This window comes from Dendrobates tinctorius, unplaced genomic scaffold (genome assembly GCF_039654945.1).
Source record: "Dendrobates tinctorius isolate UK_male_01 unplaced genomic scaffold, ASM3965494v1 ptg000216l, whole genome shotgun sequence".
NCBI lineage: Eukaryota > Metazoa > Chordata > Amphibia > Anura > Dendrobatidae > Dendrobates > Dendrobates tinctorius.
Window position 1 is genome coordinate 685308 of NW_027361883.1, and position 27193 is coordinate 712500.

The 27193-nt window shown below is 43.5% G+C and overlaps 1 protein-coding gene across 4 annotated transcripts in view; it reads left to right on the plus strand.

Annotated features, from left to right (window-relative positions):
• Positions 1-27193, plus strand: part of SFXN5 (sideroflexin 5) — a 260274-nt gene that overhangs the window by 113102 nt on the left and 119979 nt on the right. For all 4 annotated transcript variants that reach the window (XR_012222340.1, XR_012222341.1, XM_073555065.1 and 1 more), the window contains exon 11: positions 19858-19973. Coding sequence is in view for 2 of the 4 variants with exons in the window: in XM_073555065.1 (XP_073411166.1) it covers positions 19858-19973 (116 nt within the window). In the remaining 2 variants the exon portion in view is untranslated. The remainder of the gene's footprint in view (positions 1-19857; positions 19974-27193) is intronic.

Sequence of the window (27193 nt, forward strand, 5' to 3'; positions counted from 1 at the left end):
TAAATCATAATGACAACCCAAAACATCCAAATGACCCTGATCAACAGTTCACAAACCCTGGTCATTTTGGCCTGATAACAGAAGTAGACACAAATGGATTTAAATGGCTCCTAAAGGTAACTTCCTCGCCTGTGACCTGTTTGCTTGTAAACAGTGTGTGCATAAAAGTTGAGTTTCTGGGATCCAGACAGATTCTTGCATCTTTCATCCAGCCGCCGACATGTCTGGATTGTGAGTCATGGGGAAAGCAAAAGAATTGTCAACGGATCTACGGGAAAAGGTTGTTGAACTGTATAAAACAGGAAAGGGATACAAAAAGATATCCAAGGAATTGATAATACCAGTGAGCAGCGTTCAAACTGTGATTAACAAATGGAGAATCAGGGGCTCTGTAAAAACAAAACCAAGGTCAAGTAGACCAACAAAAATTTTGTCCACAGCTGCCAGGAAAATTGTTCGGGATAGAAAGAAATATCCACACATAACATTAGCTGAAATACTGGACACTCTGAAAATAAGCGGTGTGGTTGTTTCAAGATGCACAATAAGGAGGCACTTGAATAAAAATGGGCTGATTGGTGGAGTCTCCAGAAGAAAGCCATTACTGCGCAAATGCTACAAAGTATCTCGCCTACAATATGCAAAACAGCACAGAGACATGCCTCAAAACTTCTGGAACAAGCTAATTTGGAGTGATGAGACCAAAATTGAACTTTTTGGCAACAACCATAAATGTTACATTTGGAGAGAGATCAACGAGGCCTATGGTGAAAGGAACACCATTCCTACTGTAAAGCATGGAGGCGGATCGCTGATGTTTTGGGGATGTGTGACCTGCAGAGGCACAGGAAACTTGGTCAAATGTGAAGCAAAGATGAATGCAACACATTATCAGCATATACTGGAGGCAAATTTGCAATCATCAGCCTGGAAGCTGCGCATTGGACGTACTTGGACATGACAACGATCCAAAACACAAGGCCAAGTGGACCTGTCATTGGCTACAGCAGAACAAAGTGAAGTTTCTGGAGTGGCCATCTCAGTCTCCTGATCTCAATATCATTGAGCCACTCTGGGGAGATCTCAAGCGCACAGTTCATGTTAGACAGCCCAGGAATTTACAGGAACTGGAGTTTTTTTGCCAAGAAGAGTGGGCAGCTTTACCATCTGAGAAAATAAAGAACCTCATCTACAACTACCACAAAAGACTTCAAGCTGTCATTGATGTTAGAGGGGGCAATACACGGTATTAAGAAATGGGGTATGTAAACTTTTGATCAGGATCATTTGGATGTTTTGGGTTGTAATTATGATTTAAAAAGAGAAAACACAGTAGTCTGACAATAAATGGCTTCACCCAACCACTAACCATGAGTGGAGAAAAAGTTTTGGTGCCATCATTCTTATTCTCTGAGAAAAGGCCAAGAAAGCAAAAATTCTGCCGGGGTATGTAAACTTTTGAGCACAATTGTATACTAAAATCCGATCTACTGCATTCTGTGCTGTGTTGATTTCCTTCTAATCCAGGACCTCCTCCGTGGACAATCAAGTCCAGCCGTTGTTAAAGGGGATCTCCACATATGTCCATCTTCTGGTGGGGTGTCGTAGACTTATTTTTGTTATTAGGGGATTCTACCACAATTCATCTTTTAGATAACCTTTATACATCCCCATATTTTTACATTATAAAGAACAAAAGCCGTAAACGTTTGGTAATCCCTCCACCGCCGGTTGCCAGCATTTTCTGCTTGTCCCTGAAGTCAGACTTGTCGAAATTAAGCAGAGGACACAAGGCTAATCTCCTGCTCATCAGTTCCATCATTGATTGGTGGTCAACAGAAGCCATGTCTTCTCAGTTATGGTGTAGGGCTTAGTAGTGTTTTGGCTTGGTGCTGCAGCTAGTTATTGGTCAGCCAGACACAAGACAGCCAGGAGCTCCAGGGACAGACAGACAGAGGATTGCTGTATGTATGTATTAGTTTTCATCATCATATGATCAGAGGAGGTGAAGCTTAGTCGAGTATTGTGCTTAGTTTTTTGTCTTTCTGTTGACTGAGGAAAGGGGAGAGGGTCCTGCTGCAGCCAGTTACTGTGCAACCAGACAAAGGTCAGTGAGTAGCTTCTGGGACAGACAGATTAGATTGCTTTATGTATTTTTTAGTTTTAATCAGTATATGAGGTAGAGGAGGTGAAGCTTAGCCTAATGGTTGTGCTTAGTCTTTTTGCCTTTTTTTGTAGACTGAGCAGGGGGGAGAGGCTCCTGCTGCAGCAATGTACAGTCACACAGGACAGTGAAAAGGGGAACATGGCTGATCTTATGCGATACACAGCTATGTCTTCATATCCTGGTTTTAATTGCAATATGAGCTGAGGCGATGGAGCTTAGTCTTTTTTTCCCTATTGTAAACTGAACAGAGGGGGAGGCTCCTGCTGAAGCCAGCTACAGTATAGACAGACACAAGACAGTCAAAACGATAAGGGTGGAACATGGCTGGTCTCCTGAAACATAGAGAAGGTTTCTTAATGTATCTTTCATTTTTATTATTTGAGCAGAGGAGTTGAGGCTTAGTCTAGTCGTAGGGGTTAATCTTTTTGACATACTGTAGATGGAAAAGAGAGGGGAGGCTGCTGCTGGAGCCAGTCACAGTACAGCCAGACGCAGGGCAGTCAAAAGGAGGATGGGGAACATGACTGATCTGAAGAGTTCTTAATGTATTTCCCAGTCTTATTCTTGAGCCGAGGAGGTGGGGCTCAGTCTAGTGGCGGGGCTCAAGTCTATTTGCCTTTCTGTACAGTCGCAGGACAGTAAGGAGGAGGACATAGGGTATTGTTGGACTCCTGATCTAATATGAGCCAATTTGAGTTTTATTTTCTGTGTGTTTGGGTCTGGGTGAGCCCACGGCCTACAGGCATCGGTGCAGCAGGAGAGTGCAGCACGTGGGAAACAGTGGAGTTACTGGAAGCCACAAGCGGATATGAAAGTATTAAAGGGGTCCTGGAAACCATAAACAAGCAGGAGAACTCCTCCACTGACAGGCAGCAAGGTTACTGGAAACCGCAGACAAGCAGGTGAAGTCCTCCACTGACAGGCAGCAAGGTTACTGGAAACCGCAGACAAGCAGGTGAAGTCCTCCACTGACAGGCAGCAAGGTTACTGGAAACCGCAGACAAGCAGGTGAAGTTCAGGTGACGTCATGATGCCTGGAACTGTACACAGACAAGTTACTACCATTGCACCTGCATATGGTCTCACAATGGGTCTGAGGCTCTCATCTCGGTACCTAAGGGCAGTCAGGGTCCCTCTGGCGAGCACATGGAGGGCAGTGCTACCCTCCAATGAAATGTCTCCCCACACCATTACTGAGCCACTGCCAAACCGGTCAAGCTGGAGGATGTTACAGGCAGCAGAACGTTCTCTACAACGTCGCCATACTCTGTCACGTGCTCAGTGTGAACCTGCTCTCATCCATGACGAGCACAGGGCATCAGTGTTGATTCTGCCAATCTTGGTGTTCTCTGACAAATTCCAATCTCTTGCAAGGTGTTGGTCTGCAAGCACAAAACCCAGTTGTGGACGTCGGGCCCTCATACCGCCCTCATGGAGTCTGTTTTTGGCAGTTTGAGTAGACACATGGATGTTAGTGAAAATATAAACCACTGATACATACCCATTACTCATATAGGCAAATAAACCTTCATTGAGGATATATAAATAACCACGGAACCGCCACTACAATATAAATCCTACAAAGAACACGGAGATGTAACCCGCAAGTAAAGTAAAAAAGTCACTTTATTGTAACAGACTCTTTAAACAAAATGTACAAAATACAGACAAAAAACAAAATGCTCATGCAGGGCTCATATATGGTAACCGCTACTAACACCCTGTATATAACAGAATGGGTGATATGAAGTAAAGCAAAGAATCTCAAAGAGAGCCATTCATTACATAGTATACAGGCCCTCACTATGAGAAAACAGAACTAACACACTCCAAATAGAAAGATTCAGTGTAGATAGATAAATATCTATCCAAAATAATAACACTACAATGAAAGGAGTCAAAATCATACCCATGTGTATCTGCAGGTGAACGCGGCACTCAGGGGCTGCTCTCCTTAGTGAGGGCCTGTATACTATGTAATGAATGGCTCTCTTTGAGATTCTTTGCTTTACTTCATATCACCCATTCTGTTATATACAGGGTGTTAGTAGCGGTTACCATATATGAGCCCTGCATGAGCATTTTGTTTTTTGTCTGTATTTTGTACATTTTGTTTAAAGAGTCTGTTACAATAAAGTGACTTTTTTACTTTACTTGCGGGTTACATCTCCGTGTTCTTTGTAGGATTTACATGGATGTTAGTGGCCTGCCGGAGATCATTTTTCAGGGCTCTGGCACTGCTCCTCCTATTCCTTCTTGCACAAAGGAGGAGGTAGCGTTCCTGCTGGGTTGTTGCTCTCCTACAGCCCCCTCCATGTCTCCTGTTGCAGTGGCCATTCTCCTAGTATCTTCTCCATGCTTTGGACACTTCTGACAGACACAGCTACCCTTCTTGCCACAGCTAGCATTGATGTGCCATCCTGGATGAGCTGCACTACTTGAGCAACTTCTGTGGATTGTAGATACCGCCTCATGCTACTGTACCTCTAGGGGTGAAAGCAATGACAAAATGCAAAAGTGACCAAAACAGCCAAAAAGGATGAGAACAGAGAAATGGTCTGTGGTCCCCCCCTCTTCAGAACCACTCCTTTGTAGGGGTTATCTTGCTATTTGCTGATCATTTCTACCTGTTTTCTGTTCCTTTTGCACAACAGCAGGAGAAATTGATTCACAATCAGTGTTGCTTCATAACTGGGCATGATGATCTCACAGAAGTGATTGACGTGGAGTGGAGTTACATTGTGCTGTTTAAGTGATCCCTTTATTTTTTGAGCAGTGATTATATGTGTATATACATATGTGTGTGTATGTATATAATATAATATATAATATATATATATATATATATATATATATATATATATTATAACATGTGTATATGAGTCCTGGCAGGACTGGCCTGGGAAATAAAACACATGGAGCACGCCGAGCCACTTGTGAAGCCAACGTGGAGCACGAGACAATGTAACGGAGCAGGGCCGGGGCATAGCAACGAACCAGTGCTGTGCACAGCATTCATGAGGCTTCCACATACAGACGATTCTGCACAAGCAGGGCTGCATGTGTGTATCATGGGGTGCGTCAGAACAATAATAGCCTGAGCTTCATATGGAACGATTGAATACCCCAGATATTACAGACAATGTAGCAGAGCTGCAGTGTAAAGCAAGGGTGGAAAACAAAACATCAATATGAGCCTTAGATGAGAAGTGAGGATCGCGTTCAGACTCCTTCACACTCCTATAGAGGATGCATGTAAGCTGGAGCCAGTGATTTACACCAGTAAGAACTATCACACGTCCACAGAGAAGAGAATATTTGAGCTGGAGGAGCTGGGGGGGGGAAGCTGCACTATTCCTTTAAGATTTCCATCGGATGGGTCGGAGGGGCATCCCCAGCGGGCCGGCGAGCCGTATCCATTAGCGGTGCTTTGTGTTGTAACTTGCCTCCTTATTAGGAGGCCAATGATCCGATCTCACCACCGCGGCGGTGGCTGCTGCTCTGATTTCATCGGGGGATTGTGGTAAACAGTCTTTAGATTTACGCTGGAATCTCCCGGGATCGTGTTGTTCTCCAGGAGGAGCAGCCGCAGCTCTCGGCTTTATTGATAAAGCTGTGGGCGGCTGACCACAATGAAGCTGGGAGCAGAGTACAGCGGGGTCCTCTGTGTCTGTCCTCTAACATGTCATAAAGAGAACCTGCTGTAAACGCTCAGTAGGTCCTCCGTACAGTCATTATGTCATCATATAGCTCCTGCTCCTTCTTGTAACATCATGTTTGATGTTTCAGTCTGCCCCGTAACCATGGAAGGCTCCTCACTGTGGCACTGAATGCTCCCCGATGCACAGGATCCTCAGGGGAGGAGCTTTATATTATTGGTCAAAGAGGCAGCTCATGGGCGGAGTGAAGGTGTCCTAGAAAGGAAAGGCAGTGAGCTCCGTACACGTCAGATTATTGACGGAAGGCCATGTGGTCACCGGACATGGTCTCATCGGGATACAGCAGATATTACCTGTGTAACAACCCCCCATCCACCATCGTCCTCCGGGCTCTTCATTCCTCAGGTACGGCACCTGAGAAGTAATGATCCCTGGGATGCTGCCATCTGCACCGCTCCTCTACAGCGCCCAATCTGCGCCACTCACCCACAGGCCACGGGCAAACGTGTGATAATCCCTTCCCACCGATCCATCATGCTAACCACTGAATGTGCGGGTGGCAGAAATATGTTCTATAATAGTAAGAAGACTCTGCTGTAGATAAATGTGAAGGATAGGGACAAAACAAGGGGAGGCCATCTACAGGACGACGCGGACCCTGACTCTAACCCAGGGTTCCGCAAAAGACTAAAACAGAAAATAGGCCACACGGACTGAAAGAAAGTTAGACTACATGTTACTTAGATAATAGATAGATAAATGATAGATAATAGATAGATAGATAGATAATGGATGATAGATAATAGATGATAAATTATAGATAAATAGATGATAGATAAAAGAGAGTAGATAGATGATAGATCATTTATAGATATAGAGTAGATGAATCTATTATCTATTATATATCTATTCTGTTATTTCTAAACACTGTTTTTCGGTGATTCCTTTGTATCCCCGTTCATACTGCACCCACACACACAAATGATACACCATTTGAAAGGTAAACTTGCCCCCTTCAGCAAGAAAATAGCCAAACAAAACACACATCGACGATTTGATCACAAAATACAGTTTAATCAATTATTTTCATAAACCTGTAGTAAGGAAAAATGACCTGCAGTTGGCAGCACACTACCCCTAAGTACACTACCACAAAGCTGCTTACAGACATCACAAACAAATCCAGTCATTTGCCTTGGGGTCTTTCCAGTTTGATCAAGTGCTTGTCCAGCCTATTTCAGGCACATTGGAGGATTGCACACTTCACTGCAGGTGAGTCACATATGCAAACACATTTGTAAACATGCACTGTTTTTCGCTGATTACTTCGCCCCACACACACACAAACACTACACCATTTGAAAGGTAAACTTGCTCCCATCAGCAAGAAAAGAGCCAAACAAACCACACATCCAAGATTTGATCACTAAATACAGTTTAAAGGGGTTGTCCGGGCTTTTCACATAATCTCAGTACATATCTGGGCTGCAGAATTATGCTAATAAGTAATTTACTTTCTGTCAATAGTTTGCACGGTTTTCTAGATATTCTGAACAGAACGTCCAAGGGGGGGTGTTATGGCATTGAAATGAGAACTAGTCGTAACCTCCTACTCTACTCCAAACATGCCCTCTATAGCAACAACCCCACCCTCCATAGCTACAGGCCCTTGCCATCCACATGAAGCAGCCCTCATCACACAGTAACGAATCCTCCCCCTCCAGCAGCCTCAGTGCAGAGAGCAGCTGCTCCTCCCCCAGACACACACTGAACAGTTATCTATGGAAAGTGAAACTAGTGAGGAGGGAAAATCATCCTGTATTCTGGGCCACTCCATGATTACAATACATAACTCATTATCAGTAATTCCTTCCCTCACTGTCCCAGGCTGCTGGCAGCAGTGAGCAGAGGCAGCAGTGAGAACTGACTGTGTGATGGCCAGTAATGGGGGTCTGCAGCTTCGAATCTGCACAGGGGATGGCAGTCACTGATGTGATCTGTTGTGTGACAAAGCCTCTGCTGTGTGAATGAGACAGCTCTGTGTCACTGATGTCTTCACACAGCAGCAGATTTGTTGCAGTGTATGTGTGAGCACTGTGTCTCTAATGACACAAATACTGATGGGAGCAACCTGTCCAATCAGCAGCTGTAACAGTGTGAAGTGTTGGGGGGTGTATGTATGTATTGTGCTGCTTTCACAAATACAGCGTCACTGCTGTGCTCTTTCCAATGCTGGAATGATGATAAAGATGAGTGCTGGTGCAGTTTACTGCCAGCCAATGAGTGGGCAGTGGGTGGTGCTGGTCACTGGAGCTTGCTGGGAGTTTGATGGAGCTTCACACATACACTGCACCAAATCTTCTGCTGTGTGAAGACATCAGTGACACAGAGCTGTCTCATTCACACAGCAGAGGCTTTGTCACACAACAGATTACATCAGTGACTGCCATCCCCTGTGCAGATTAGAAGCTGCAGACCCCCATCACTGGCCATCACACAGTCTGTTCTCACTGCTGCCAGCAGCCTGGGACAGTGAGGGAAGGAATCACTGATAATGAGTTATGTATTGTAATCATGGAGTGGCCCAGAATACAGGATGATTTTCCCTCCTCACTGGTTTCACTTTCCATAGATCACTGTTCAGCGTGTGCCTGGGGGAGGAGCAGCTTTCTGCACTGAGGCTGCTGGAGGGGGAGGATTCGATACTGTGTGATGATGGCTGCTTCATGTGGACGGGGAGGGCCTGTAGCTATGGAGAGTGGGGTTTTTGCTATAGAGGGCATGTTTGGAGTAGAGTAGGAGGTTACGACTAGTTCTCATTTCAATGCCATAACACCCCCCCCTTGGACGTTCTGTTCAGAATATCTAGAAAACCGTGCAAGCTAGAGACAGAAAGTAAATTACTTATTGTCATAATTCTGCAGCCCAGATATGTACTGAGATTATGTGAAAAGCCCGGACAACCCCTTTAAACATTAATTTTCTTAAACCTGCAGAAAGACACAATGACCTGCAGGTGGCACCTCAACCGGAAGACATTTTTTGGCCTCTACTTATCAAACCAATTTATTGTATTTCCAATCTACATATATAAATACCTGTCTGTGTTCATCAGCTCATAAAATACATTTACATTTGACCAGCTTGCTTTTTCTGAAATTGCCTGCCCCCCCGACGACCAATGTGCGAAAATTTTGCACGGGCCAAGCTAGTCTATCTAGACATCTCTCTGTATCTATCTATCTATCTATCTATCTATCTATCTATCTATCTATCATCTATATCTATTATCTGTCATCTATTATCTGTCATCTATCTATTACCTTTCTATCATCTGTTATCTATCTATTATCTATCATCTGTTATCTATCATCTATTATCTATCGATATGAGACGGATGATCGGGACCGCACACTGATGGCGCTCTCTTTCTGAGCTCTTGGAGGATCGTCTCCCGCACTCTCTGGAGATCTTCCGTGTAGATGTGAGCAGTAGATCGGATCTTGTGGTCGCTCGTCATTTCTGGTGGCGCAGACTCTCGAGGATCGGCCGGCCATGTAGCGGGATTGCTCTCCTCGTCAGCTTCCTTCTCATCGCCGCTCATCTCTTTCCGTCAGATCTTTTCTGTACAATATGGTTTCATGTCTCATTTATGGTGATTACGCTGAAATCCATCTGCTGCCATTGTGATTGTCGGGGTCAGCGGAGCAGATTGTTCTACCAGAGTCGACTACACTCTCGAGTCTATGGGAATACGCGCTGCACTGAGAAAAATATGTGCCCCCTCCAGGAGCTTCTCTGTCATTACTCATCCATAGAGATTAATATGGAGTTCCACTCTTACGGGAAAGATTTCAATAAGATTTTGGAGGCGTCTGAGGAATTCCTGAGCATTTTGTGGGGTCAGACCTGGATGTTTTGGAGTCCGGTCTCAGTCTCTAATATAGGATGAGGCTGAGATCCGGGCTCTGTGCATCCGCTCCCCCAACATCTGGACCCTACAGTTATGGGGTGAGACCCTGATGTGGGGTCCGGGCTCAGTCTCCATTATATGATGGTGCTGAGGTCCAGGCTCTGTGCTGCCGCTCATGTCCTCCCCCAACGTCTGGACCCTGCAGTTATGGTGTCAGACCCTGATGTGGGGTCCGGGCTCAGTCTCCATTATAGGATGGGGCTCAGGTCCAGCTCTGTGCTGCCGCTCATGTCCTCCCCCAACGTCTGGACCCTGCAGTTATGGTGTCAGACCCTGATGTGGGGTCCGGGCTCAATCTCCATTATAGGATGGGGCTCTGGTCCAGGCTCTGTGGTGCCGCTCATGTCCTCCCTCAACGACTGGATCCTGCAGTTATGGGGTCAAACCCTGATGTGGGGTCCGGGCTCAATCTCCATTATAGGATGGTGCTCAGGTCCAGGCTCTGTGGTGCCGCTCATGTCCTCCCTCAACGTCTGGACTCTGCAGTTATGAGGTCAGACCCTGATGTGGGGTCCGGGCTCATTCTCCATTATATGATGGTGCTGAGGTCCAGGCTCTGTGCTGCCGCTCATGTCCTCCCCCAATGTCTGGACCCTGCAGTTATAGGGTCAGACCCTGATGTTGTGGGGGCCGGTCTTTGTGTCTCCATTATAGGTTGGGGCTGAGGTCCAGGCTCTGTGCTGCCGCTCATGTCCTCCCCCAACGTCTGGATCCTGCAGTTATGGGGTCAAACCCTGATGTGGGGTCCGGGCTCAATCTCCATTATAGGAGGGGCTCAGGTCCAGGCTCTGTGCTGCCGCTCATGTCCTCCCCCAATGTCTGGACTCTGCAGTTATGAGGTCAGACCCTGATGTTCTGGGGTCCGAGCTCAGTCTCCATTATATGACGGTGCTGAGGTCCAGGCTCTGTGCTGCCGCTCATGTCCTCCCCCAATGTCTGGACCCTGCAGTTATAGGGTCAGACCCTGATGTTGTGGGGGCCGGTCTTTGTGTCTCCATTATAATTTGGGGCTGAAGTCCAGGCTCTGTGCTGCTGCTCATGTCCTCCCCCGTTTGGACTCTGCAGTTATGGGGTCAGACCCTGATGTGGGGTCCAGGCTCAGTCTCCATTATATGACGGTGCTGAGGTCCAGGCTCTGTGCTGCCGCTCATGTCCTCCCCAATGTCTGGACCCTGCAGTTATAGGGTCAGACCCTGATGTTGTGGGGGCCGGTCTTTGTGTCTCCATTATAGGATGGGGCTGAGGTCCAGGCTCTGTGCGGCCGTTTATGTCCTCCCCAAACGTCTGGACCCTGCAGTTATGGGGTCAGCAGAGCGGTGGTGACTCTTCTGCCCTATGCTCATCAGCACCCGGCCCCCCGCTCTGTAACATTACGGGGTCTCCACTTCGTGGCTGAGTTGCTGCGGTTCCTTCCATTTCTCAGTAATATCACTCACAGGTGATGGGGAAGAAATGTCATTCTATGTACCCCCAAAAAAGTTTTAGTTTTTGGAAAGATGCAAAAACCAAAATAAATTGCCGCGTCCTGAAGACTAAAGTCGTCCATGTCCAGTAGGTGACGGCTCTGCCCGTCTGAGGCGGGCACGCTGGCAGTGGCGCCCCCTATAGATCTATTTACCCTTTGCTATTTTTAAACAATAAAAAAATGTAAAAAGAAAACTGGGACGGATGTTCGTTTTACTGAACTTTATATCACTTAACATTCGCCTTAATTAAAACTGGATATTGACAAATTGGTAAAAACGTTTCATTGTTTTCTGTAGATGAATATGGGGCTGTAAGCAGCATTTACAGATGTTTTACCCCAATCTTATGAACGTTAGAAAGTCAGTTAGTTGGGGATCACTTATTGTCTTCTGTGGGGTATTATGAGCATGATCTGTGCAGTGGTCATTGTGCAGAGAGGGGCAGGAGGTGAGCTGTGGTAGCACTTGCGTCCTTTTGTGGGCATGCTCTGTGCAGTGGTCATTGTGCAGAGAGGGGCAGGAGGTGAGCTATGACATTACTTACTGCCTCTTATGGGCATGCTCTGTGATCTGTGCAGTGGTCATTGTGCTGAGAGGAGCAGGAGGTGAGCTGAGGCATCATTTACTGCCTTTTGTGGGCATGTTCTGTACAGTGGTGATTCTGCAGCGAGGGGCAGGGGATGAGCTGTGACATTACTTACTGCTTTTTATGGGCATGCTCTGTGATCTGTACAGTGGTCATTGTGCAGAAAGGGGAATGGAGTGAAATAAGAGGCACAAATAAGAAAAAAGCGGAATTGCAACTTAAAGTGAAGTAGAAGTTCTTCCTGAAAGCAGACATGTCTGGAAAGCGGACAGATCCTCCGCTCGGAGAAGAGGCCATATGCTTCTCTCTTTTTATAGTTTTTTTTTTTTTCTTGAAGCCTTCCTTCCCTCCATCCCTCGGGGTTTATTAGAATACTAATATCGCCGTCATTTATAAATGGATTTCTGGAAAACTTCTGCTGAAGTTCAGACTTTGTAGAAAGAGAAAACAAAAAGGACGATCACAGATGTGAGACGGCGAAGAGCAAAGATGTTCTAATGAATGAAAATGGTTTTCTAGGTTGTCTGTATTCTAATGTGCGAGAGAACAATTATCTGTCTATCTATTTTCTATTATCTATCTGTCATGGGGAAAAAAAGGTATTTAGTCAGTGACCAATTAAATCATGAAATCGTAGAGTTGGAAGGGACCTCCTGGGCCAAACCCCCTGCTCAAAGCAGGATTCGCTAAATCATCCCAGTCATATGTCTGTCCAGCCTCTGTTTGAAGACTTCCATTAAAGGAGAACTCACCACTTCTCGGGGCTGCCTGTTCCACTCATTGATCACTCTCACTGTCAAAAAGTTTTTTCTAATATCTAATCTGTGTCTCCTCCCATTCAGTTTCATCCCATTGCTTCTAGTCTTTCCTTGTGCAAATGAGAATAAAGTTGATCCTTCTACAATGTGACAGCCCTTTAGATATTTGTAGACAGCTATTAAGTCTCCTCTCAGTCTTCTCTTTTGCAAACTAAACATTCCCAAATCCTGCAACCTTTCCTCATAAGACAGAGTTTGCAGACCGGTCACCATTCTGGTCGCTCTTTTCTGAACTTGCTCCAGTTTGTTGATGTCTTTTTTAAAATGTGGTGCCCAAAACTGGACATAATATTCCAGATGAGGTCTGACCAAAGATGAGTAGAGGGAAATAATGACTTCACGTGATCTAGACTGTATGCTTGTTAATACATCCTAGAATTGCATTTGCCTTTTTTGCTGCTGCATCACAGTGTTGACTCATATTCAGTCTGTGATCTATTAGTATACCCAAGTCTTTTTCACATGTGCTGTTGCTTAGCCCTATTCCTCCCATTCTGTATATGCTTTTTTCATTTTTATTTCCCAGATGTAGTACTTTGCTTTTTTCCCTGTTAAAAACCATTGTTAGTTGCTGCCCACTTCTCCAGTTTATTTATATCTTTTTGAATCCTCTCTCTTCTCTAGTATTAGCTATCCCTCCTATATTTGTGTCATCAGCAAATTTAATCAGTTTACCCTCAATTCCTTCATCTAAATCGTTGATAAAGATGTTGAACAATACAGGGCCCAGGACAGAGCCCTGTGGTACCACACTTGAGACATTCTTCCAACTGGATGTGCAGTCATTTACGACCACTCTTTGGGTCCGATCACTAAGCCAGTTATGAATCCACCTAACAGTTGCCTTGTCCATTCCATACTTAGTCATTTTTTCAATAAGGATTGTATGAGATACTTTGTCAAATGCTTTGCTGAAGTCAAGATATACTATATCTACAGCATTTCCTTGATCCACCCAATCAGTGATTCCGTCATAGAGGGAAATTAAGTTAGTCTGACATGACTTATTAGTTACAAACCCATGCTGACTCTGTTTATTCACTTCATTCTTATCCAGGTACTGACATACATGTTGTTTAATAATTTGTTCAAAGATCTTTCCTGGTATAGAAGTCAGACTCACCGGCCTATTGTTGCCTGGGTCCACCTTCTTCCCCTCTTTGAAGATAGGAACAACATTTGCTCTTCTCCAGTCTTCTGGGACTTCTCCTGTTCTCCAAGATTTTTCAAAGATTATGGAGAGGGGTTCAAAAATTTCTTCTGCTATCTCCTTCAGTACTCTGGGGTGTAATTCATCTGGACCTGGAGACTTGAATTCATTTAGGTTAGCTAAGTGTTTCCTCACTATCTTTCTGTTTATAGATATCCTGGATTCTTCTATTCCCTTAATAGGACAGTGAAGAACAGTTGATGTTACATTTCCTTTCTGAGAGAAAACGGATGCAAAATAGGAATTTAAAAGTTCGGCCTTCTCAACATCCTATCTTACCATTTCATCATTTTCATCCTGTAAAAATCCTATAGCATCTTTGACTTTTCTTTTACTTTTGACATATCCCCACAATCCTTAATTATTGCTTTTGACATCTCTTGCAAGCCTCAATTCATTGTCAGCTTTAGTTAATCTGATTTGTGCCCTGCAGGTTCTGCAGACAGCATTATTTTCTTCTTTAGATATGCCTCCCTGTTTCCATTTTATAAATATTTTTTTTCTTCCTTTTTAGCATGTGCTTAAGTTCTGTCTTCATCCATCCTGGTTTCCTTAAATGCTTCCTATTCTTCCCTCTTTTCGGAATTGTTAACAATTGTGCTTTGAGAATTTCATTTTTCAAGATTTCCCATCCTTCCTGGACATTTTTGTCTTTAAGGATATCCAGCCATTGGATCCCTCCAATTCTCTTTCTGAATCCCTTAAAATCTGCCTTTCTGAAATCTAACCTTGACGACGGAGTCTTCACAGGTCTTCCTCCCCTATTTATCCAAAATTCTAAAATAGCATGGTCGCTACCTCCTAGGGTTCCAGCCACTTTTACCTCCTCAACCATTTCCTCCCTGTTTATAAGGATTAGATCCAAGGTAGCAGTTCCCCTTGTTTTCTCCCTTACCTTTTGGAAGATAAAGTTGTCAGCAAGAGAGGATAAGAATTTCCTTGACCTGTTAGTTTGGCCTGAGAGAGATTCCCAACAAATGTCTGGAAAGTTGAAATCTCCCATGACAACTATGTCATATTTTTTGGAGAACTTGGCCATTTGATGCATAAAGAGTTCATCCATATCTTCAGCTTGCACAGGCGGCCTGTAGTAAATGCCTACAATGGTGTCCTTTCCATTGTTCTGTCCTTGTATTCTTACCCAAACAGTTTCCACAGAACTCCCAGTCTCTGAAGCTTCAATCTTTGTGCAGATATACGCGTTTCTAACATACAGTGCGACACCTCCTCCTCGTTTATCAAGTCTGTTTCTTGCAAATAAGTTGTATCCTTCTAGTCTTGTATTCCAATCATGTGTATCGTCCCACCAAGTTTCAGTGATTCCAATGACATCATATTTCTTTTCCTGTGTTAGTAGTTCCAATTCTCCTTGTTTGTTGCCCATGCTTTGTGCATTAGTATAGAAACATTTTAGTTTGTGATTGGCTTCTCTTTCTCCAATATTTTTATTAATTAGATTCTTTTGTCTTTGTTCTTCCTTTCCACTTCTAATAGCAGAGTTCTCAATAGCATTTGTCAGGTGTATGGCTTTTTCTGGTCTTTTGCTTCCCTTCCCATGTTGTTCTAGTTTAAAGCTCTCCTTACAAGTGTAGCAAGGCGACTTCCAAATACATGCTTTCCAGTCTTCGTAAGGTGCACCCCCAATTGTGGAAGTTCTCCCTCATAAAAAGATGATAGAGGCCTGTAATTGACATCATAGGTAGACCACAACTATGAGAGTCAAAATGAGAAAACAAATCCAGAAAATCACCTTGTCTGATTTGGCAACATTTATTTTTCAAATTATGGTGGAAAATAAGTATTTGGTCACCTAAAAACATGCAAGATTTCTGGCTCTCACAGACCTGTAACCTTTTCTTTAAGCGGCTCCTCTGTCCTCCACTCACTACCTGTAGTAATGGCACCTGTTTGATGTTGTGGACAAGTGTGTTTTATACTCATAACAAGTTCAAACAGTCAGACTCCAAACTCCTCTATGGTGAAGACCAAAGAGCTGTCGAAGGACACCAGAAACAAAATTGTAGCCCTGCACCAAGCTGGGAAGACTAAATCTGCAATAGGCAAGCAGCTTGGTGTGATGAAATCAACTGTGGGAGCAATGATAAGAAAATGGAAGACATATAAGACCAGTAATCTCCCTCGATCTGGGGCTCCACGCAAGATCTCACCCCGTGGGGTCAAAATGATAACAAGGACGGTGAGCAAAAATCCCAGAACAAAATGAAGGATGTAGTGAATGATCTGCAAAGAATTGAGACCACCATAACAAAGGCTACCATCAGTAACACACTACGCCGCCAGGGACTCAGATCCTGCAGTGCCAGACGTGTCCCCTGCTTAAGCCAATACATGTTCGGGCCCGTCTGAAGTTTGCTAGAGAGCATTTGGATTATCCAAAAGAGTATTGGGAGAACATCATATGGTCTGATGAAACCAAAGTAGAACTGTTTGGTAGAAACAAAACTCGTCGTGTTTGGAGAAGACAGAATGCTGAGTTGCATCCAAAGAAAATCATACCTTCTGTGAAGCATGGGGGTGGCAACATCATGCTTTGGGGCTGTTTCTCTGCAAAGTGACTGTGATACTAGTCACTTCTCACGGCCAAGCTGTGAGTCAGAGTGGTCAAGGAGTCCAAGGTCAGAAGGCAGGAGAGTATGTCATAAAAAGAAGGAAGAGACAAAAGCGTAGTCAGGTAAGGTTGCGAAGTCAGAGTACCAGGAAGATAACGGATCAGAGCTGAATGGGTTAAACAGGCGGATGATCAGAACAAAGTCCAAGGTCAGGCAACAGATCAAGCATACAGAACTCAAGACACAGGAAGCACAAACCTGCCGAGATGAATGTACGTCTGGCAGTGGTCTGGGAGAAGCTGCTCTGTTAAATAGACAATGCAATTACCTGGGAGAGTGAACACCTGAGAAGGCCGACGCCTCATAATCACAGATTGGACGTCTGAGCTGTCGGTAACTGCATCCCAGACATCCTGAGGGGTGGAACCTTGACAGGGTCCAGGACGACTGATCTGTCCACATTAAAGAATGAATGAGGCCATGTATCGTGAGATTTTGAGTGCAAACCTCCATCCATCAGCAAGGGCATTGAAGATGAAACGTGGATGGGTCTTTCAGCGTGAAAATGATCCCAAGCACACCACCAGGGCAATAAAGGAGTGGCTTCATAAGACGCATATGAAGGTCCTGGAGTGGCCTTGCCAGTTTCCAGATCTCAACCCCATAGAAAACCTTTGGAGAGATTTGAAAATCTGTGTTGCCCAGCGACAGACCCAAAACATCACTGCTCTATAGGAGATCTGAAACACAAAAAGAAAGCACAGAATAACAAATGTGCAAAAATGCCCTGCAGTAAAAAATATGGCAATCAGCAAGTGCTGGTAAAAAGATGACAACAAATACAGGGTATTTAGTCGATAAGTGTATACCAAGCCACTCCACCTCGTCAAGGTAACCCTTACTGGAGCAGTCCCTATCTAATGTATTTAAAACCTGAACATATGAACAGTGTCTAAATGAACAGGATTAAGACAGGCGCTTCCTGGTATGGACACTTGGTGTAAGACGGCTCTTTATGTGCATGTCACACAAGAGAGGGGTGGGGTCTCTCAAACCATGCAAAAGCAAGGAAAAAAATGGATTAAAAACACCGACTTGTTCACAGTCGTGTTTTTAATCTATAGGAGATCTGCATGGAGGAATGGGCCAACATACCACCAACAGTGTGCCAACCATGTGAAGACTTACAGAAAATGTTTGACCTCTGTCATTGCCAACAAAGGATACATAACAAAATATTGTTAATGATCAAATACTTATTTTCCATCATAATTGGCAAAATAAATCTTCCCAAATCAGACAAGGTGATTTTCTGGATTAGTTTTCTCATTGTGACTCTCATAGTTGTGGTCTACCTATGATGCCAATTACAGGCTCTCATCTTTATAAGTGTGAGAACTTGCACAATTGGTGGCTGACAAAATACTTTTTTTCCCCACTGTATCATCTATCTGTTACTATCTACTATTTTATCTATATCTCTATCTATTGTCTATATCTCTATCTATCCTCTATTATCTACAGTAACATAATGTAGTTAGTAAGGCCGAAAAGACATCCAGTTCAGCCTATAATCTGTCAGAATAAATCCCCAGATCTACGTCCTTCTAAAGAACCTAATAACTGTAAGATACAATATTGTTACGCACCAGGAAGACATCCAGGCCTCTCTTGAACCCTTCGACTGAGTTCGCCATCACCACCTCCTCAGGCAGGGAATTCCAGATTCTCACTGCCCTAACAGTAAAGAATCCTCTTCTATGTTGGTGGAAAAACCTTCTCTCCTCCAGACGCAGAGAATGCCCCCTTGTGACCGTCACCTTCCTTGGTATAAACAGGTCCTCGGAGAGATATTTGTATTGTCCCCTTATATACTTATACATGGTTATTAGATCGCCCCTCAGTCGTCTTTTTTTCTAGACTAAATAATCCTAATTTTGCTAATCTCTCTGGGTATTGTAGTTCCCCCATCCCCTTTATTAATTTTGTTGCCCTTCTTTGTACTCGCTCTAGTTCCATTATATCCTTCCTGATCACCGGTGCCCAAAACTGTACACAGTACTCCATGTGCGGTCTAACCAAAGATTTGTACAGAGGCAGTATAATGCTCTCACCATGTGTATCCAGACCTCTTTTAATGCACTCCATGATCCTGTTTGCCTTGGCAGTCGCTGCTTGGCACTGGCTGCTCCAGGTAAGTTTATCATTAACTAGGATCCCCAAGTCCTTCTCCATGTCAGATTTACCCAGTGGTTTCCCGTTCAGTGTGTAATGGTGATATTGATTCCTTCTTCCCATGTGTATAACCTTACATTTATCATTGATAAACTGCATCTGCCACCTTTTGGCCCAAGTTCCCAACTTAACCAGATCCATCTGTAGCAGAATACTATCTTCTCTTGTATTGACTGCTTTACATAGTTTTGTATCATCTGCAAATATCGATATTTTACTGTGCAAACCTTCTACCAGATCGTTAATAAATATGTTGAAGAGAATAGGTCCCAACACCAACCCCTGCGGTCCCCCATCTATCGCTCTATTATTGATCTATTATCTATCTATTATCCATCTCCTTCTTTCTCTGTCTATTTCTATGTCTCCACCTTTCTCTCTGCCTATGTATATCCCTCATCTCTCTATATCCCATTCTCTGTATGTCTCTCTCTTTCCCTTTTTCTGTATCACTTTTTCTACCTCTCTCTAATCTTGTCTATCAATTTATTTATCTATTACCCTCTCTATTTATCCCTATCTCTCTACCCCCTCTTTCTTTACCGCTATATTTATCTTTTTCCCTCTTTCTTTTCTATCTTTAGCCCTCTCTGTAGCTCTTCTCTCTTAACATCTTCTTTTTCTGTCTCTCCTATTTTCTAGCTCCTTTTTCTTTATCTTTTTTTCTATTTCTATCCTTCTCTATCTCTAGTCATTCTTTCTCTTTATCTTTTATTCTATTTGTATCCTCTCTATCTTTTTCTATTTCTATCCTTTCTCTCTAGCACTCTCTCTTTTCGATCTCTATCCTTTCTTTCTCTATCCCTCTTTCTAGCCCTTTCTCTTTCTGTCTCTATCCTTACTCTCTATCCCTCTCTCTATCTGTTTTCTATCTCTATCCTTACTCTTTATCCCTTTCTTTATCTTTTTTCCTCTCTATCCTTACTCTCCATCCCTCTCTTTATCTCATATCTATCTCTAGCCTTACTCTCTCTCCCTCTCTCTTTTCTATCTCTAGCCTTACTCTCTATCCCTCTCTCTATCTCTTTTCTATCTCTAGCCATACTCTCTATCCCTCTCTATCTCTTTTCTATATCTAGCCTTACTCTCTATCCCGCTCTTTAGCCTGTTTCTCTCTCTCTCTTCTTCCCCTAGCTCTTTGATGACCGTCATGTCTTTGTTTCCTCTCTGCAGCCAGTGCCAATGTTTGCAATGTAGTCTTAATGAGACACAGTGAGCTGGAAGATGGCATCGATGTGCTGGACGGCAGTGGTCAGATCGTCGGATCGTCTAGAATAGCTGCCAAACATGTACGTATAGAGGTTTTTAAAATGGCAATTTCCAATGTGCAGCTGTCTGGATAAGCCTTTATATGTCAATCATTTTCCTTTGGCAGGGAAAGAATGATCAATCTACCGTACTTTGTTTTTGGTTACTAAATATCTCTTATTTATGACATTTTTCTTACTTTTTACACAGTGATGTTTTGTGAAAAAAATTGTACTCTACCACCACATGTCAGCAGTCAGACCTTTATTTTATTTATTTCCTTCTGAACTGATGTAATGCAGAGATGACTTGTTTTTTTTGTGTGACAAGTTTTACTACTTTTTGGGGGGGAGGGGATTAAATTGTCTTTTTATGCCATGTATCTGGCCTAATACTAAGATAAGCTAACAGAATGGTTTTCGTAGTTGGGCAGCAACTAACAGAATGGTTTTTAACAGGGAAAAATGCAAAGTACTACATCTGGCCAATAAAAATGAAAACAGCATATACAGAATGGGAGGAATAGGGCTAAGCAACAGCACATGTGAAAAAGACTTGGGTATACTAATAGATCACAGACTGAATATGAGTCAACAGTGTGATGCAGCAGCAAAAAGGCAAATGCAATTCTAGGATGTATTACCAGAAGCATACAGTCTAGATCACGTGAAGTCATTATTGCCCTCTACTCCTCTTTGGTCAGGCCTCACCTGAAATACTGTGTCCAGTTTTGGGCACCACATTTTAAAAAGACATCAGCAAACTGGAGCAAGTTCAGAGAAGAGCGACCAGAATGGTGACCGGTCTGCAAACCCTGTCTTATGAGGAAAGGTTACAGGATTTGGGAATGTTTAGCTGCAAAAAAGAAGACTGAGAGGAGACTTAATAGCTGTCTACAAATATCTCAAGGGCTTTCACTTTGTAGAAGGATCATCTTTATTCTCATTTGCACAAGGAAAAACTAGAAGCAATGGGATGAAACTGAATGGGAGGAGACACAGATTAGATATTTAGAAAAAACGTTTTGACAGTTAGTGATCAATGAGTGGAACAGGCTGCCATGAGAGGTGGTGAGTTCTCCTTCAATTGAAGTCTTCAAACAGAGGCTGGACAGACATCTGTCTGGGATGATTTAGTTAATCCTACTTTGAGCAGGGGGTTGGACCAGATGACCCAGGAGGTCCCTTCCAACTCTACCATTCTATGATTCTAGAATGTGGCTCAGTGAGTAAATACAGGAAAAGAACGAAGCTCAGTACCAAGAAATGCATAGACATGGTAAGAAAACTATACTCAATACTGAGAGTAGGACTAGAATGCGCTAACACAACTAAGCTCAGTACTCAGATTTACTAACACCAAGATCAGTACTAGAATACGCTAATCTAGCGACAGTCGATATTCAGATTGGTCAGCGAAACCAAGATCAATACTAGAATGCTCCAAGACAACTAAGCTCAGTACTAAGATTTGTCAACAAAATCCATATTCTCACTATAGTGTGCTAATACAACTAAGCTCAGTAAAAAAATCGGTCAACAAAACCAAGATCGGTACTAGACCGCACTAACAAAACTACACTCTTTATTAAGATTTGTGAGCAGAATACTTACATCCAGTGCTGGAACCAAACTCAGTACTAAAATCCGCTAACAGATGGTATCAGAATTAAGCTCTTTACATAACTACAGTAACAGAAGGAATATAGCGAGAGTAACAATAGCCACAGCAGAAATGTGTGCAGAACATTGTGACGGCTGACAGCATTGTCTGAATAAGGCCTTGTTCTGGATGTTTTCAGCCTATGTGCACAATGGACCGTAGACAGACCGCACTCTGACCAATGAAACACACACACATTTATACATCTATTCCTACACACAGGCGCACATTTACACTTATATCCCAACACACAGGCGCACATTTACAGTTATATCCCAACACACAGGCGCACATTTACACTTATATCCCAACACACAGGCGCACATTTACACTTATATCCCAACACACAGGCGCACATTTACACTTATATCCCAACACACAGGCGCACATTTACACTTATATCCCAACACACAGGTGCACATTTACACTTATATCCCAACACACAGGCGCACATTTACACTTATATCCCAACACACAGGCGCACATTTACACTTCTATTTCCACACACACAGGTGCACATTTACACTTCTATTTCCACACACACAGGTGCACATTTACACTTCTATTTCCACACACACAGGCGCACATTTACACTTCTATTTCCACACACACAGGTGCACATTTACACTTCTATTTCCACACACAGGCGCACATTTACACTTCTATTTCCACACACACAGGTGCACATTTACACTTCTATTTCCACACACAGGCGCACATTTACACTTCTATTTCCACACACACAGGCGCACATTTACACTTCTATTTCCACACACAGGCGCACATTTACACTTCTATTTCCACACACAGGCGCACATTTACACTTCTATTTCCACACACAGGCGCACATTTACACTTCTATTTCCACACACAGGCGCACATTTACACTTCTATTTCCACACACACAGGCGCACATTTAGACTTTTATTTCCACACACACAGGTGCACATTTACACTTCTATTTCCACACACAGGCGCACATCTACACTTCTATTTCCACACACACAGGCGCACATCTACACTTCTATTTCCACACACACAGGCGCACATTTACACTTCTATTTCCACACACACAGGCGCACATTTACACTTCTATTTCCACACACACAGGTGCACATATACACTTCTATTTCCACACACACAGGCGCACATTTACACTTCTATTTCCACACACAGGTGCACATTTACACTTCTATTTCCACACACAGGTGCACATTTACACTTCTATTTCCACACACAGGCGCACATTTACACTTCTATTTCCACACACACAGGCGCACATCTACACTTCTATTTCCACACACACAGGCGCACATCTACACTTCTATTTCCACACACACAGGCGCACATTTACACTTCTATTTCCACACACAGGTGCGCATTTACACTTCTATTTCCACACACACAGGTGCACATTTACACTTCTATTTCCACACACAGGCGCACATTTACACTTCTATTTCCACACACAGGCGCACATCTACACTTCTATTTCCACACACACAGGCGCACATTTACACTTCTATTTCCACACACACAGGTGCACATTTACACTTCTATTTCCACACACACAGGCGCACATTTACACTTCTATTTCCACACACAGGTGCACATTTACACTTCTATTTCCACACACACAGGCGCACATTTACACTTCTATTTCCACACACACAGGTGCACATTTACACTTCTATTTCCACACACACAGGTGCACATTTACACTTCTATTTCCACACACACAGGCGCACATTTACACTTCTATTTCCACACACAGGCGCACATTTACACTTCTATTTCCACACACAGGCGCACATTTACACTTCTATTTCCACACACACAGGTGCACATTTGCACTTCTATTTCCACACACACAGGTGCACATTTGCACTTCTATTTCCACACACACAGGTGCACATTTACACTTCTATTTCCACACACACAGGTGCACATTTACACTTCTATTTCCACACACAGGTGCACATTTACACTTCTATTTCCACACACACAGGTGCACATTTACACTTCTATTTCCACACACAGGCGCACATTTACACTTCTATTTCCACACACACAGGCGCACATTTACACTTCTATTTCCACACACACAGGCGCACATTTACACTTCTATTTCCACACACAGGCGCACATTTACACTTCTATTTCCACACACAGGCGCACATTTACACTTCTATTTCCACACACAGGCGCACATTTACACTTCTATTTCCACACACAGGCGCACATTTACACTTCTATTTCCACACACACGAGGCACACATTTACACTTCTATTTCCACACACAGGCGCACATTTACACTTCTATTTCCACACACACGAGGCACACATTTACACTTCTATTTCCACACACACGAGGCACACATTTACACTTCTATTTCCACACACACAGGCGCACATTTACACTTCTATTTGCACACACACAGGCGCACATTTACACTTCTATTTGCACACACACAGGCGCACATTTACACTTCTATTTCCACACACACAGGTGCACATTTACACTTCTATTTCCACACACAGGCACACATTTACACTTCTATTTCCACACACACGAGGCACACATTTACACTTCTATTTCCACGCACAGGCGCACATTTACACTTTCTTTCCTACACACACAGACGCACATTTACACTTATATTCCAACACACAGGCGCACATTGATACTTATATTCCTGCACAGGCATACAGTTGTACGTCTTGTCCTACACACAGACGCACATTTACAGTTATGTTCCATCACACCAGCGAACATTTACAGTACAAGTATATTCCAACACACAGGCGTACATTTCCACTTATATTTCTACACATAGACGTACATTTATACTTGTATTCCTACACACAGGCACACATTTCCACTTATATTCCTACACATAGACGTACATTTATACTTGTATTCCTACACACAGGCACACATTTCCACTTATATTCCTACACATAGACGTACATTTATACTTGTATTCCTAAACACAGGCGCACATTTACACTTCTATTTATTCTAGTTGCTAAAACTTGGACAAAGTTAGGGGTTACAGGTGTGTATTCAGGTGTATTATTAACCAATTATACCAAACAGGTGATAATCATCATTTTCATATGTAAGTAGAATCATTGTCACAAACAAACAGCTGTGTAGGAGGCGAATAGCTGGATTATTAACGGACAAGCTCTGCTTCAAATGTGTGGATGTGGGAAGCGGTTTCTTGCCACTGATCATACATCATAAGACCGGGCACTGCAACAAGACACAAGCTAGTTATACTGCAGCAGCAAGGTCTATTCCAGACCAAGGTTTCACAGCAAACTTGGGTTTCAAGATGTGCTGGTCAAGCTTTTTATAATAAAGTACCAAGAAATGGACAACATGGAGGACTGTAGATGCAGTGATCTGCCAAGGAAACCAAATGCAGGAGATGAAGACACATCGTGTTACTGCCCTTTTTATAATCTGTCTATTATCTATCAAATATGTCTTATCTATTACCTAGCTATGATCTATTATCTATCTCTCTATTATCCATCCATCCCTCTATGGTACAGAACGTCTGTACACTTGTCCCCCGTGTTCCTCCCTGTATTGTGCATGCAGTGCGCTCGCTCCTTTCAGTAACAGATCTATGGTGCGAAGTCTCCAGCTGTTTCCATTTTCCCTTTAAACACCTTAAGAGCGTTCGGAGAAGAGGCCATATGCTTCTCTCTTTTTATAGAAAGTTTTTTTTTCTTGAAGCCTTCCTTCCCTCCATCCCTCGGGGTTTATTAGAATACTAATATCGCCGTCATTTATAAATGGATTTCTGGAAAACTTTTGCTAAAGTTCACACTTTTTCACACTTTGCGCAAAGAGAAGATAAGTATTTTCCCGAATGTGCAATAGGCAAAGAGGAAAAATGTTCTAGATAAACTGCAATCACACATAAATAAGAAATCTAGAAACTTTGGAGATCAAGTTTTATCTGGATCCTGGGGGTAGATTGTCACAGTGGCGTAGAAGATGTTTTCATTTCCATTGCTCTGGTGACGGCGTGCTTTACGTCGCTCCAGCAGACGCCTGGCATTGTGCATACGTAGTGTGCAGCTGCTCCATGGAGCTCCCGGGGCACAGGTCTTCTGCAGAGCAGTGTAGAGGTCTATAGTGGGTGTTGGTTGTAGAATGGTAGCGTGCTACACGCAAGTTGTAAGATACATGACCTGCACTTTGTCACTGGCCTGTTGACACTCCTGACACTGGTGGCCAGGAAGATGTGGCCATCAGAAACATCATGGCACAGGTGGCATCATATACCACCACGGAATGTTATATACCTGTCTGCAATGAACGCGACTGGTCCAGCTATGTCCTATCTGTCTCCTATCTGTTTATCTATCTACAGTGCCTTGAAAAAGTATTCACACCCCATGAACTTTTACACTTTATTTTACGTTACAGCCACAAACTTAAATGTATTTTATTAGGATTTTATGCGACACCAACACTAAGTAACTAATATTTGTGGAGTGTAAAGGGTTATCTAGTTATTTTACATACATAAATCTGTAAATTGCGAGTTGCATATGTATTCACCCCCTGAGTCAATACCTTGTAGGACCCAGTTAGTGCCGCAGTCTTTTGGGGTCTGTCTCTCCAGCTTTGCACATCTAGAGGTGACATTTTGCTCCTTCTTCTTTGCTCCCTCGCTCTCTCTCAGTGAGATTGGATGGAGACATCTGTGCTATGCAATTTTCACGTCTTGTTACAGATTTTCTGGGATTTTGGTCTGGACGGTGACTGCGCCGTTCACACACAGGAGCAAACTCTGATCTAAACCCTACATTGTGGGTCTGGCAGGATGTTGAAGGTCTCTGTCTTACTGGGAGGTGTTCCTACACCCTCAGTCTCAAGTCTTCTGCAGCCTCTAACAGGTTTTCCTCCAGGACTGTGCTGTGTTTATCTCCATCCATCTTCCCATAAACTCTGACCAGCTTCCCTGCCCCTGCTGAAGAAAAGCCTCCCCACAGCATGATGCTGTCACCACCATGTGTGACGGTGGGGATGGTGTTTTCAGGGTGATGTGCAGCATTACTTTTCCGCCACACATAGCGTTTTGCATTTATTTTTTAAGGTCTGCTTTGGTCTCATCTGACCAGAGCTCCTTCTTCCGCGTGCCATGTTGGAGACACAGCAAGCATGTGGGAGAAAGTGCTCTGGTCAGGTCAGACTAAATTTGAACACTTTGAGCTAAATTCAAAATGCTATGTGTGGTGTAAAACTAACATTTCACATCGCTGTGAAAAAACATCCCCACCGTCATATATCATGGTGGTGGCAGCAGCCTCCTGCTGTGGGGAGGCTTGTCTTCAGCAGGGGCAGGGAAGCTGGTCAGAGTTGGTGGGGAAAATGGATGGAGATGAATGCAGGACAATCCTGGAGGAAAAGCTGTTAGAGGCTACAGAAGACTTGAGTCTGGTGCGTAGGTTCACCTTCCATCAGGACAACAACTAGATGTGCACATCTGGTCGAGCCAGACCCCAAAAGACTTGCAGCAAAACGGAGGTCCTATAAAATGTAGACTTGGGGGGACTGAATACAAATGCACTT